This window comes from Limanda limanda, chromosome 17 (assembly GCF_963576545.1).
Source record: "Limanda limanda chromosome 17, fLimLim1.1, whole genome shotgun sequence".
In the NCBI taxonomy this organism is placed as follows: domain Eukaryota; kingdom Metazoa; phylum Chordata; class Actinopteri; order Pleuronectiformes; family Pleuronectidae; genus Limanda; species Limanda limanda.
The window spans coordinates 4,029,585-4,043,144 of NC_083652.1; the positions used below are offsets into that span (position 1 = coordinate 4,029,585).

The window sequence follows — 13,560 nt, forward strand, 5'->3', positions numbered from 1 at the left end:
TGATAACTGGGGCTGAAAATGTTGCTGAGCTATGGAGAAAACATTTAGAGGATATCTTTATTGGTTGGCTGCCTCTGGCTGGGAGCGGCTGTCAGTGCAGCACCATTTGTGGTCATGATGGAATTGAATCATAAGGGAGTAGAGGTTGATTTTGAAGAGTGCAGATTATCAAGATCCTTATTCTTCTCCGACCACATATTGGCCAAGATAATTCTCTACAACCTGTACTTCCTGGTACCCCTGTGCATCCTGGGACTGCTCTAAATCCTGATTGGACGGACTCTGAGGCTCCGTCCACAAAGCAGCAGTAAAGACAAGAGTCACCGACACGCAGTCAAGATGCTGGGTGAGAAACACAATCCAACACACACACCCTTAGGGTCTGAATTTAGCTTTTACTAAATTCAACTGAAAAAGGCAGACGAACAGATTTAATACTTTGTCTTCATCCCGGCTTGCATATCTGGAGCCAGAGTCGGAGCTGTATCATCCAATAAATAATCAAAACTAAATTTACCACCACTAAATGAAAGAAGAGGGTGGCTGACCTTGTTTTGCAGTATGAGGATGTCTTTTAGCGCCAGTCTTGATTGTGGGGAGACGAAGGGTTTTGTACACCGCATACACCTGTCAGACAGCAGACCTTTCAGGCTCCCCTACAGAAGGGTACCCCATGGCCAGTAAAGGAAGCTGCGCCAAGTACTGAGCGAGATGGAGGGAAAGGAAATCGTCAGGATATCGACCAGTGAATATGCATCGTCACTGGTGCTTGTGTTGAAGAAAAACGGAGATCTCCGCATTTGCACAGACTTTCGCTGGTTGAATAAAAGAACCCTGAAGGACGCTCACCCCTTGCTCCATCAGGGTGATTGTTTGGCAGCCCTGGGATGCAACTGCCTCTTCAGCACTATGGACGTGACCTCCGGGTTTTATGACAAGCCAGTCCACGAGGACGACAGGAAGTACTCCGCCTTTACCACTCCCATAGGCCTGTATGAGTATATGCCACAAGCTTGCACTAGACAATGTGTTAGGGTCTTGTGGGGTGTACAAGGCACCCTGTTGCCAGTTGATGGATTGAGGAATAAGCGCTGCCCTCATATCACTTCATCCTTATGGGATACATTCAATGTTGGTTTTCTTGAAGATGACCCTCTGTAATTTGCCAAATTGTAGTGTTTTGTGGGATATGTACTGTGTAGTTGGTGCTTCGATTCGATAAAATTCCGTGGGGGGTGGGGTAATGAGTGAAATAATAAACACAGCATTACAATGTGTTTTCTACAGAGAATAAAGAGCTGGAAACCAACTCCTGAGTCATTCATCCCTGTGCCGAATCAACATCCGTTACACATAAGTGTATAGTTAGTGTTAGAGTGTTTCATTTTGCAAAGGATCTGAGGTGTTCTGCTAATTGGGTGTGTGGTTGTGCTAATTGTGTGTAGTGTTTTGAAAAACCAGGCCCTGTATGTGGAGTTCTCTCTCCTCCTAACATTATGTGTGTGTGTTTGTGTGTGTGCATGTGTGCGTGCGTGTGTGTGTGTGTGTTCCCTTTCCATGGAAGTCCTTACTGGAAGTGTGCCTACTTAGACAGGTTCTTTGGCTGGGCTGGATAAGTGGGAATTGGCTTTCTCATATTTCAGCCAAGTTCGTTCAAAACGAGTTGTACAACATCATCGTCTGATTAGACAGCACTTGACCATTCCTCTCAGTGTCGGCTGTGATCGAGCATCATACGAAAGCCATCAGTGTGCGTCAGTTCTGTGGAACCTGGGACACACACACACCTCTCCGCTGCAGGTTTCTCCGTCCTGACCCCACCTGAGCTGTCATGGATCTAATGGAGGAGGGAAACGTGAGCTGTGGAAATAAAGACTGTAGCACGCCAGGCTTCTGGAGAAACTGCTCCAACAAAGACTGTCAAGAGGAGGAAACAATGGTTCGATTTATCATATTTGGTGGGTACAAAACAATGGTGATGATACTGTAGACGATTTTAAAAATGATACAGCCAGCTACTATTATTATTATATTTATTATTTGTTATAAAAATATAAAAAACAACCTCAAGCTTTATCTGAAAGACAGACAATTTTCTCTTATAACTTGTTATATAAACACATGCACACAAGCATTTGCATAGATTTAAAATCACACCACATATTAAACGTCCCAGTTGCTCCCATCTGTTTCCAGTGATCATGATGAATTATCTCTGAAGTATTTTAACTGAAACTGAAAAAACAATCTGGAAAATGAATAAAAGTGCAGGAAGTGAGAGTTATAAAATGAATAGTTAATATATGTGTGTGTGTTTTCCAGATTTAGATATAAAGTACATTTTATTAACATTAATTTGTATGAATTGGGCAGAAAACTTCAGCAGAATGATGCAAATTCATTTTCTAAGGAAGTTAAAGTTATAAATAACAGTAAAATATTCCTCCCGTCTTATATTAATATGATCACTGGGACTGAAAATGTTGCTGAGCTTTGGAGAAAACATTTAGAGGATATTTTTACCTGACTCCATGTTGTTTCTTATATTTCTATACTAGTCTCTCAATGTAGTTTAGGAAACAACTGAAACATCTTCTTGTCCCAGTCATCATGATAACAAATTATAACTGTGAACGCTTTTTACCATTTTCCATTGTGGACTGAACATGTGTAAATTTGTGATTCTACTGAAAATCAATCATCAATATCTCGTTTCTAGTGTCTGTGACAGTGATTTATGTTCCATTGATAATCTTCGGGCTTCTTGGAAACACACTGACTCTTCTGGTGGTTTGGCTTCGCCCAAACATGAGAAGCTCCGCCCACCTCTACCTGAGCAGCATGGCTGTTAGTGACCTACTGTTCCTCCTGCTGCTGCCTCTGGATCTAATTGAGGTGCCCTCACATATATCTTATAATACTTATATACTTATACATCTTTTTGTGTCGGTTCACTGTGATTTGACCAAATACTCATGGTTTGGCTGAACATGCACTAAACGGATTGTGTCTCTTCCAGATCTGGACAGACTGGAAGTTAGGAGTCTTTGCCTGCAAAATGGCCATGTTCCTGTCACAGTGCAGCATCTTCTGCACCATTCTCCACATCACCTTTCTCTCCCTGGAGAGGTACCTGGTTGTCTGCTGGCCAATCACCTCAAAGACACTGTTGACACGTCGCAGAACCAGGGCTCTGATTGGCTGCCTCTGGCTGGCAGCGGCTGTCAGTGCAGCACCATTTTTGGTCATGATGGAAGTGACGATAGTGAAGGAAGTGGATGATATGGGAAGAGAGGTTGAAAATGAAAAGTGCTCTTTATCAATATCCTCAGTCTCTTCTGGCCTCATGTTGGCCTTATTAATTCTCTACGACCTGTACTTCCTGGTTCCCTTGTGCATTCTGGGACTGGTCTTCATCCTGATTGGACAGACTCTGAGGCTCCATACACAAATCAGCCGTAAAGACAAGAGTCACCAACACGCAGTCAAGATGCTGGGTGAGAATCACAATCCAACACACACACCTTTAGGTTCTGATTTAAGCTTTTACTAAGTACAACTGACAAAGGCTGAGTCTGAGCTGTATCATAAAATAGAAAATCAAAACTAGATTTACCAGAAAAAGAACTCACTAGAACCACATAAAATGACAGACACCATCATTGAGAATATATCTGATGTGTATTTTGACTTTTTAGTTTGGTCCATGCCCCACCTGTTACCATCAAGGAGGCAGGCAAGGTGTAGGACCTGCAGTCAGCCACCAGGGGGCAATCGAGATTAGAGATGAGCCGGATACTCGTTTCAGCCGAGTATCCGGCTCATACTCATACTCGGATACTCGGCTGAAACGAGTATCCGGTACGGATAAAGCACTTTTGCCGAGCACGAGTATTATACGAATAATACTCGTCAATATCTGTGCTCGGACTGAATGAAAATCCTCACACAGCGTCACAGCGCTCCTCCCCTTCACACACCGCTCTGCTCGCACACTCACAGAACAGCTCTCAGTCACTAAGGTCCGCGGGTCCTTTCCGTTAACGTTTAGGGTTTCTTCAGCTTGAAGTTTGTTTTCATATCAGTTTGTACTTACTTATTAACCAGTAGAGTTCTGTTAAACGTGGGTTCGTTCAGACTTGGTTCTGGTAGAAAGCGACTCGCGTTGCGTCTCTGCCTGTCGGAGATTTTTTTTTTTTTTTTTTCGCTGCATCGCTCTTGCTCACATGAATGTGATTATACGTGTTTGTTTTAATTATCCTCATCCGAAGAGAGGAGAGACCCGCGTCTCCTGTCAATCTTGACCCGTAGAACACAGTCTCCCCGCCCCCCTCTCTCTCTCTGTCTCTCTCTGTCTCTCTCTGTCTCTCTCTGTCTCTCTCTGTCTCTCTCTGTCTCTCTCTGTCTCTCTCTGTCTCTCTCTGTCACGCACGCACGCACGCACGCACGCACGCACGCACGCACGCACACACACACACACCTCTGGTGTCAAGAAAAAATTTCAAAGTTAAAAAAGAAAGTTATGTTGAACCAGCCCACTTCCGGGTTAAATCACACCCACTTCCTGGTTAGGCCCCGCCCACTCCGAGTACAGATACGGATACGGATAATTCATATGGTTAACAGATACAGATACAGAAAATGCTGTACTCGCTCATCCCTAATCGAGATTCTTTCGCTTCACTTTTGGGGAGCAGTCATGTCGTCCATTTTAATTTCCAGCTTCGGGTGAATTTAGGGGCTGCATCACAGTGACACGAGTAGAAAGGCTCCTACAGATGCTTCCTTTCATACCAGAGAAAGCTCTGATCAGTGAATCCTTCCAGGTCCAACATGTCACAGGACTTTTTGCACTTTGGTGACGAACCGTATCAACTCAACTTACGGCTCACATTTAAAAAACCAAGGGGCATTAAGCTTTCTGTCGTGTCCAACTTAAGGACAGGACAAGCTTCTCCTCTATGGACCATACGGTCTCATTTAGTTTCAGCCTTCACAGTCTACCTGACCGGGAAAGGAGGTGAGTTCAGTAGATTGTGTCCTCTGAAGGTTGCAGCCCCTGAACTGAGACACAGCTCTCTTGTTTAACAATGTGAGAAATATATTCTATCACCTGCAGATATTGATGTTTTTCATGACCACTACCTGTGTCCTTCTCCTCATGTCAATCAGGAGTGATCTTCTTGGCCTTCGTCGTGTGCTGGCTGCCCTACATCGTTCGTCTGACCATGATGTATGTTTCTTTTAGAGCGGGTCTTAACAGTACACACAATAGCACACACACTGACAGTACACACAATAACACACACATTGACAGTACACACAATAACAAATCGATTTATCCATACTTGTTTTTTAACGTGGTATCCTGGATTCTCTCCCGTCTCAGTGCTGCCATCAACCCTCTGGTGTACAACCTGATGTCGGCCAGGTACAGACACGCTGTGCGTAGCATCGTGCAAACGCACTGTCTCACACCGTCTCACTGACTGAGCACAACGCTCTCATCAGGATACTCCACAACCACTTTGTAAACATATAGGCACACGTAATTACAGCAGAAACACAAGGGAGCTATGATGATCACTGGTGGTTCTGCAACGACCATATTAACAAACTGAATTCAGCTGCTTCAAACCTGCACTTATTGACAATACACCACTGTTCACACACATACACACACTTTAACGTGTAGTCAGATACACATAGCGTAAACACACAAACATAACACATAGTTCTTCTCCTGCTTCTCAACCTCAGAATGTTTCATACTCCTTAAAAAGGGAGTCTGCCATAGCGGACAGATAACAGGTTTTCAAACCTCTGGCTTCATGAATCACTTCATTATATTAGTTCTGAGACATCCTCTCCTGTGCATGTTACGTCCCACACATCAGTACACACACATACATAAAATAAGCACACACACCGAGGCAATATGCTCATGAACTCTAGTAACCTCGACTCAGCGAGCACGTCATCACGCAACGCCAGGAAGAAGACCCAGTGACGCCAGGAGGGCGGGACTGCCTTGTGAACCAGCCAACGAGGCACTGCCGCGCGTTCAAGAACCTCTGTCACGCCCAGTATCGATATAAAAGCTATGTGCGTACTTTGTCTCAGTGCCATTTTTCCTGTACAGGATCAGTGGACCATGCATGATCATTTGCTAGACACCGCAGTTTCCTGACCTGTGACCTCTGAATAAACCTGCTTAATTTTAACTTGAGAACGACGCCTCCTGCCATTGATTTCCACCCGCAACACACTGAACTAAGATATCATGAGCTTTGACTGTAGGAGCAGCTAACACCCTGCTAACACACAGCTAACACTCTGCTAACACAGCTAACCCTGCTAAATCCCAGCTAACCTTGCTAACACACAGCTAACCCAGCTAGCAGCAAGTATTTACAGATTTTCTCTGACAGTAACATTCAGATGTTTCCACAATCTATTAGGGCTGAGCGAAGACCCGCCCGCACCCAGCCTCCGATTGTTTAGTTTAAGGCAAGTCCAGTGATGATTGGTCAGAGTTCGGGGAATGAAAATGAAATAAGCCAATCAGAGGTTGGGTAGGGGCGGGGTTTGTCTTACCCTGGGTGTGAGAAAATAAAATACTTCCGCAAAGATGAAACCAAACAATCAACCTCCTTTAATAGAAAATATATATGTAACGTCAGCAAAACCGGCCAGTTTACACTTAGCGACTCCCCTCGCATTAATACCTGCAGCAAAGGAGCGGACGGTTTTATTTGACACATCCCTCGTTCCGCCACAGTGCAATAACATAACGGCCGTACAGCCCGGCGTAGATAGGAGCGGAAACCAAACCGGACGTCAGCTTTGCGGCACTTCTCGGACCTAAAGAACCATCCAAACAACGATAGCTTAACACCCCTCGCCAAGCGGAACGAGGTGAGGAAGCTGGTCCCATTTACTTTGCTGCGGGTAGTGCGGCAGGGAGTTGCTAAGTGTAAAAGACAATAAAGGAATAAAACAGTCTGCATAAACTGGCCGGTTTTGCTGACAGTTACAATATAAAAACCTTCAATCTTTTACCCAATTAAACATGTTGATAATATTTGAGAATAAAAATAACACATTTAAATAATAATTTCTTTCCTCTCAGTTTGTGTTTTTCAATGTTATATTTTGTTTTTAACTCCTGGTGATGTATTTACAGAGTCAAGTTAGTTTATGTGTGAACTTTATTTTGTTTTTTAAATAAAGATTATTTAAAGAAAACTGTGTGTGGTTCATGTGGTGTCAGAATAATATAATATCTCTTTTTTATTAGAGAAAAAGTTTCCTTTTTTTATATTTTTCATATCTTACCTTGCACACTTACACCACATTGAATTCATTGTATATGTAAACCTGCTTGGCAACAAAACCTGATGCAAATTACCTGTTAACTCCCGTTTTCAACTACTGACACGGAAAGAGGAAGGAAGAAGGGTGAGAGGATTCAGGACAATCGTCCCCTCATCCCTCTTTTCTTTACGTAGTGTTAAAAATGGTTTACAGGTGACAGTTAAATGTCAATTTGGTTCACCACATCTATCCAGAATAACCAGGACTGGCGGGTTAGATTTCAGAAATATACAATTTATTTAATAGCTGCAAATTATTAGACAATTAGACATTGACATTTGCAAAGGTTGAAGGACTAGCCTGGACTTGATATAAATAACAGATTAAAAGGAGAGAAATTAAAGGCTCCAGACCCAATTATAAAACGCTAAACATCATGCATTAAAACAAACACAGCAAACTTTAAAACACACTGCAAGCGATATAATCAAACAAAAGGACAAAAGAGGGTCTCTAATTGATGGAGCCAATAACTCACTATTATTCAAGTCCTTACACCCGGAGTGCAAAGTCCCAGTCAACCATAAATATTGCATATTGCCATAAAATAAAGTAAAACAAAGAAACCAATAATCAAACCAAATAACCAGAAAGAAACTAAAATTAAACAGGGCCAAATAATCTAAATGAAATCTAAATTTGGGAAAAAACAGTGACCGTAACTATTCTGCTGAAGCAGCCCTATAAAACATCTTGTAGTTAGGTCACACAATTTAAACAAGTTTATCAAAATGTTTAAAAACAGTTACAAACATAAAACACATTATTATATTGTACCTTTAATTCATTAAAATAAAGCAGGGACCGCGTGTATCCACGTCGTCGCCGACACCGTCACACACACCCGCACACAGACACGGCTGCACGCTGAGCTCGCCACAAACAATTCGCGTCCGCACCTGCTGAGCTCACGCTGCAGTTACTCACACACACACACACACTCAGGACCGGCAGCGGGGGGAGAGGGAGCGCTACGGCGTCCCTAAATAGACTCCGCCTTCCCGTCAGGTAAATTGACACGTCACCAAGAATTAACCCCGTTACATTTGTGTAATCATTTGTCTGCTGGTTCTTTGGAAGCTCGTCTCTTCTTTGTTTCTGCCTGAATCAACTCGTCCTTGTGTCTCACGTCCTCCTCCAGCTTCAACTGTTCACTTTTCAGTTGGTGAACTTGCTCCTTCAGAAACGTGTGTCCTCCGTTGACGGCCTCCACCTTCCTGCAGCTCAGTCCCTCAGTTGGAGTCGTCTCCTGCTTCAGCTTCACCTCCAGCATCTCTACCCGACTCTTCTTCAGCTCCTTGTCTTTTGCAGTGAGCGCGGCCAGGCAGTCGATGGAGGCGTTGGTGACGAGATCTCCTTTTCTTTTCTGCGTCAGTGATTTAAAAATGGTAGAATAGTGAGGAAGGTCTGATTAAAGCTTTGATAGGTTGAATATGACTGCGTTGATACTGAATATGTGTGTAGTACAGCTCTTAGTGTGAATATGTGTCGTACATGTGTTTATTCAGAGTTCACAATGGGATACATGCATGTTTATGTGGTTCTAAATATGTTCCTGTGTGTTTTTTCTGTTGCTGTGATTAGACAGAACTTGACCATTCCTCTCAGTGTTGGCTGTGATCGAGCGTCATAGGAAAGCCTTCAGTGTGCGTCAGTTCTGAAAACAGATCCTCCTCCCAGCACCTTTAAATATCACCAATTAATATGTTATATATTGTTATATGAACACATTCACACAAGCATTTGCATAAATTAAAAATTACACCACATAAAACTTCCCAGTTGCTCCCGTCTGTTTCCAGTGAACATGATAAATTACCTCTGCAATATTTTAACTGAACCTGTAAAACAATCTGGAAAATGAATAAAAGTGCTGGAGGAAAAGTGAGAGTTAATGACTAGTACATATATATATGTGTGTGTGTTTTCCAGATTTAGATATGCAGTACATTTTATTAAAATGTATCTGCAGAACTTGGCTAGAAAGCTTCAGCAGAATGATGCAAATTAATTTTCTAAGGAAGTTAAAGTTATAAATATCAGTAAAATATTCCTCCCATTTTATATTTATATGATCACCATCCTCATACTCCTCTGTCCTCCTGTTGGCCATGATAATTCTCTACAACCTGTATGTCCTGGTACCCCTGTGCATCCTGGGACTGGTCTACATCCTGATTGAATGGACTCTGAGGCTCCGCCCACCCAAAAGCCATAAAGACAAGAGTCAACGACACACAGTCAATATGCTGGGTGAGAAACATGATCCAACACACACCCTTAGGTTCTGAATTAGCTTTTGCTAAATACAACTGACAAAGGCTGATGAACAGATTTAATACTGTTTACTAGAAAAATAACTCCCTAGTTTTATAAGAACCACATAAAATGACAGAAACCATAGTTAAGAATATATATATTTTAACTTTTTGTTTGTGATTCAGCTCCTTGTCTTTTGAAGTGAGCGAAGCCACGCAGTCGATGGAGGCTTTGGGACGAGATCTCCTTTTCTTTGCTACGTCAGTGATTTAAAATGTAAGAATAGTTAGGAAGGTCTGATTAAAGCTTTGATAGGTTGAATTTTACTGTTTTGATATTGAATATGTGTGTAGAACAACTCTTAGTGTGAATATGTGCAGTACATGTGTTTATTCAGAGTTCACAGTGTGATACATGCATGTTCATGTGGTTCTAAATATGTTCCTTTGTGTTTTTTCTGTTCCTCTGATTAGACAGCACTTAACCATTCCTCTCAGTGACGGCTGTAATCGAGCATCATAGGAAAGCCATCAGTGTGTGTCAGTTCTGTGGAACCTCTGACACACACACACTTTTCCCCTGCTGGTTTCTCCGTCCTGACCCCACCTGAGCTGTCATGGATCTAATGGAGGAGGGAAACGTGAGCTGTGGAGTTAAAAACTGTAGCACGCTAGGCTTCTGGAGAAACTGCTCCAACAAAGACTGTCAAGAATAGGAAACAATGGTTTGATTTATCATAATTGGTGGGTACAAAACTATGGTGATGATACTGTAGACGATTTTAAAATTATACAGCCAGCTACTGTTATTATTATATTTATTATTAGTTATTAAAATATAAAAAACAACTTCAAGCTTTATCTGAAAGAAAGACAATTTCCTCTTATAACTTGTTATATAAACACATGCACACAAGCATTTGCATAGATTTCAAACCACAGCACATATTAAACTTCCCAGTTGCTCCCGTCTGTTTCCAGTGATCATGATGAATTGTCTCTGAAGTATTTTAACTGAAACTGAAAAAACAATCTGGAAAATGAATAAAAGTGCAGGAGGAAAAGTGAGAGTTATAAAATGAATAGTTAATATATGTGTGTGTGTTTTCCAGATTTAGATATAAAGTACATTTTATTAACATTAATTTGTATGAATTGGGCAGAAAGCTTCAGCAGAATGATGCAAATTCATTTTCTAAGGAAGTTAAAGTTATAAATAACAATAAAATATTCCTTCCGTCTTATATTGATATGATCACTGGGGCTGAAAATGTTGCTGAGCTATGGAGAAAACATTTAGAGCCGGGGTCTTCAAAGTTTTTCAGGCCAAGGACCCCCAAACAGATGGAGAGATGGAGCAGGGACCCCCTACTATATATATTGTATAAAATTGTGTTTTATATTAAATTGGGCCTAGTGCCATGTATAAACATAACTACCCTGATATTGTGCATTCAATACTAAGCTATTCAAATAATACACGGGAACATATATTCATGTTTTTAATTTTAACATGTGCAAGGTACAGGGTGGCCATGCCACTGCCATTTATAAACATACAGTGGGTACGGAAAGTATTCAGACCTGTTTCATTGCAGCCATTTGCTAAAATCAAAAAAGTTCATTTTATTTCTCATCAATGTACACTCAGCACCCCATCTTGACAGAAAAAAACAGAAATGTAGAAATGTTTGCAAATTTATTAAAAAAGAAAAACTGAAATATCACATGGTCATTAGTATTCAGACCCTTTGCTCAGTATTGAGTAAAAGCACCCTTTTGAGCCAGTATAGCCATGAGTCTTCTTGGGAACGATGCAACAAGTTTTTCACACCTGGATTTGGGGATCCTCTGCCATTCTTCGTTGCAGATCCTCTCCAGTTCCGTCAGGTTGGATGGTGATTGTGGTGGACAGCCATTTTCAGGTCTCTCCAGAGATACTCAATTGGGTTTAGGTCAGGGCTCTGGCTGGGCCAGTCAAGAATGGTCACAGAGTTGTTCTGAAGCCACTCCTTTGTTATTTTAGCTGTCTGCTTAGGGTCATTGCCTTGTTGGAAGGTGAACCTTCGGCCCAGTCTGAGGTCAAGAGCACTCTGGAAGAGGTTTTCTTCCATGATATCTCTGTACTTGGCCTCATTCATCTTTCCTTCAATTGCAACCATCGTCCTTTCCCTGCAGCTGAAAAACACCCCCATAGCATGATGCTGCCACCACCATGTTTCACTGTTGGGATTGTATTGGGCAGGTGATGAGCAGTGCCTGGTTTTCTCCACACATACCGCTTAGAATTAACGCCAACAAGTTCAAACTTGGTCTCCTCATACCAGAGAATCTTATTTCTCATAATCCGGGAGTCCTTCATGTGTTTTTTGGCAAACTCTTTGCGGGCTTTCATATGTCTTGCACTGAGGAGAGGCTTCCGTCGTGCCACTCTGCCATAAAGCCCCGACTGGTGGAGGACTGCAGTGATAGTTGACTTTGTGGAACTTTCTCCCATCTCCCTATTGCATCTCTGGAGCTCAGCCACAGTGATCTTTGGGTTCTTCTTTACCTCTCTCACCAAGGCTCTTCTCCCACGATTGCTCAGTTTGGCTGGACAGCCAGGCCTAGGAAGAGTTCTGGTCGTCCCAAACTTCTCCCATTTCAGGATTATGTAAGGACTGTTCTCTTAGGAACCTTGAGTGCTGCAGAAATTATTTTGTAACCTTGGCCAGATTTGTGCATTGCCACAATTCTGTCTGTCTCTTTGGGCAGTTCCTTCGACCTCATGATTCTCATTTGCTCTGACATGCACTGTGAGTCCAATCAGTTTAATTAAACACAGCTGGACTCCAATGAAGGAGTAGAACCATCTCAAGGAGGATCAGACGAAATGGACAGCATGTGAGTTAAATATGAGTGTCACAGCAAAGGGTCTGAATACTTATGACCATGTGATATTTCAGTTTTTCTTTTTTAATAAATTTGCAAAAATGTCTACTTTTCTGTTTTTTTTTTTCTGGCAAGATGGGGTGCTGAGTGTACATTAATGAGAAATAAAATTTGCTTTTTTGATTTTTGCAAATTGCTGCAATGAATCAAAGAGTGAAATATTTAAAGGGGTCTGAATACTTTCCGTTCCCACAGTACATCTTGCATACAACACTGAGCTATTCAAGTAATTCACAGATTCATGTTTTTATTTTTAACATACATGTAGAAGAGACAGTGAATCCTCAAGCTATCTGTGCATGGCACACATACTCCCACATTAGTGAGATGTCGGACCCTGATGGGTAGCAAACAACTTACCTAATCTTGGATGGATGGAGGTTGTTAGGCAGAGGGTCAAATCAGCCTCACAATATGTTGGATGCATGTTAATGTGTATTGAAAGACATTTAAATTCATGAAAAAAAAAAAAAAAATTATTAATTTTTTAAAAAATTGTCTAATCAACCAAAGATTTCGCGACCCCCCCTGCAGTACCTCCGCGGACCCCCAAGTGGTCGCGGACCCCCTGTTGAAGACCTCTGATTTATAGGATATTTTTACATGACAACATGTTGTTTCTTATATATTTTATACTAGGCTCTCATAGTAGTTTAGGAAACAACTGAAACATCTTCTTGTCCCAGTCATCATGATAACAAATTATAACTGTGAACGCTTTTTACCATTTTCCATTGTGGACTGAACATGTGTAAATTTGTGATTCTTCTGAAAATCAATCATCAATATCTCGTTTCTAGTGTCTGTGACAGTGATTTATGTTCCATTGATAATCTTCGGGCTTCTTGGAAACACACTCACTACGTTTACATGATGGCATAAACCCGATTTCGGCTGAAGCCCGGTATCTCTATCCATGGGGGGTTAACTGCTCTATCTCAGGGTACATGGCACTGAGAAATCCGACTCTTGTCCGAAAGCATTTCATACCCCG

The 13,560-nt window shown here is 41.8% G+C and overlaps 1 protein-coding gene across 1 annotated transcript; it reads left to right on the forward strand.

Annotated features, from left to right (window-relative positions):
• Positions 1 to 711: 711 nt before the first annotated feature.
• LOC133022868 (growth hormone secretagogue receptor type 1-like) lies at positions 712 to 5,489 on the forward strand. The gene is made up of 5 exons (XM_061089777.1): positions 712 to 992; positions 2,697 to 2,895; positions 3,020 to 3,497; positions 5,173 to 5,233; positions 5,390 to 5,489. Exons 1-5 carry the CDS (start codon positions 712 to 714, stop codon positions 5,487 to 5,489), a joined length of 1,119 nt encoding a protein of 372 aa, XP_060945760.1.
• Positions 5,490 to 13,560: the final 8,071 nt, after the last annotated feature.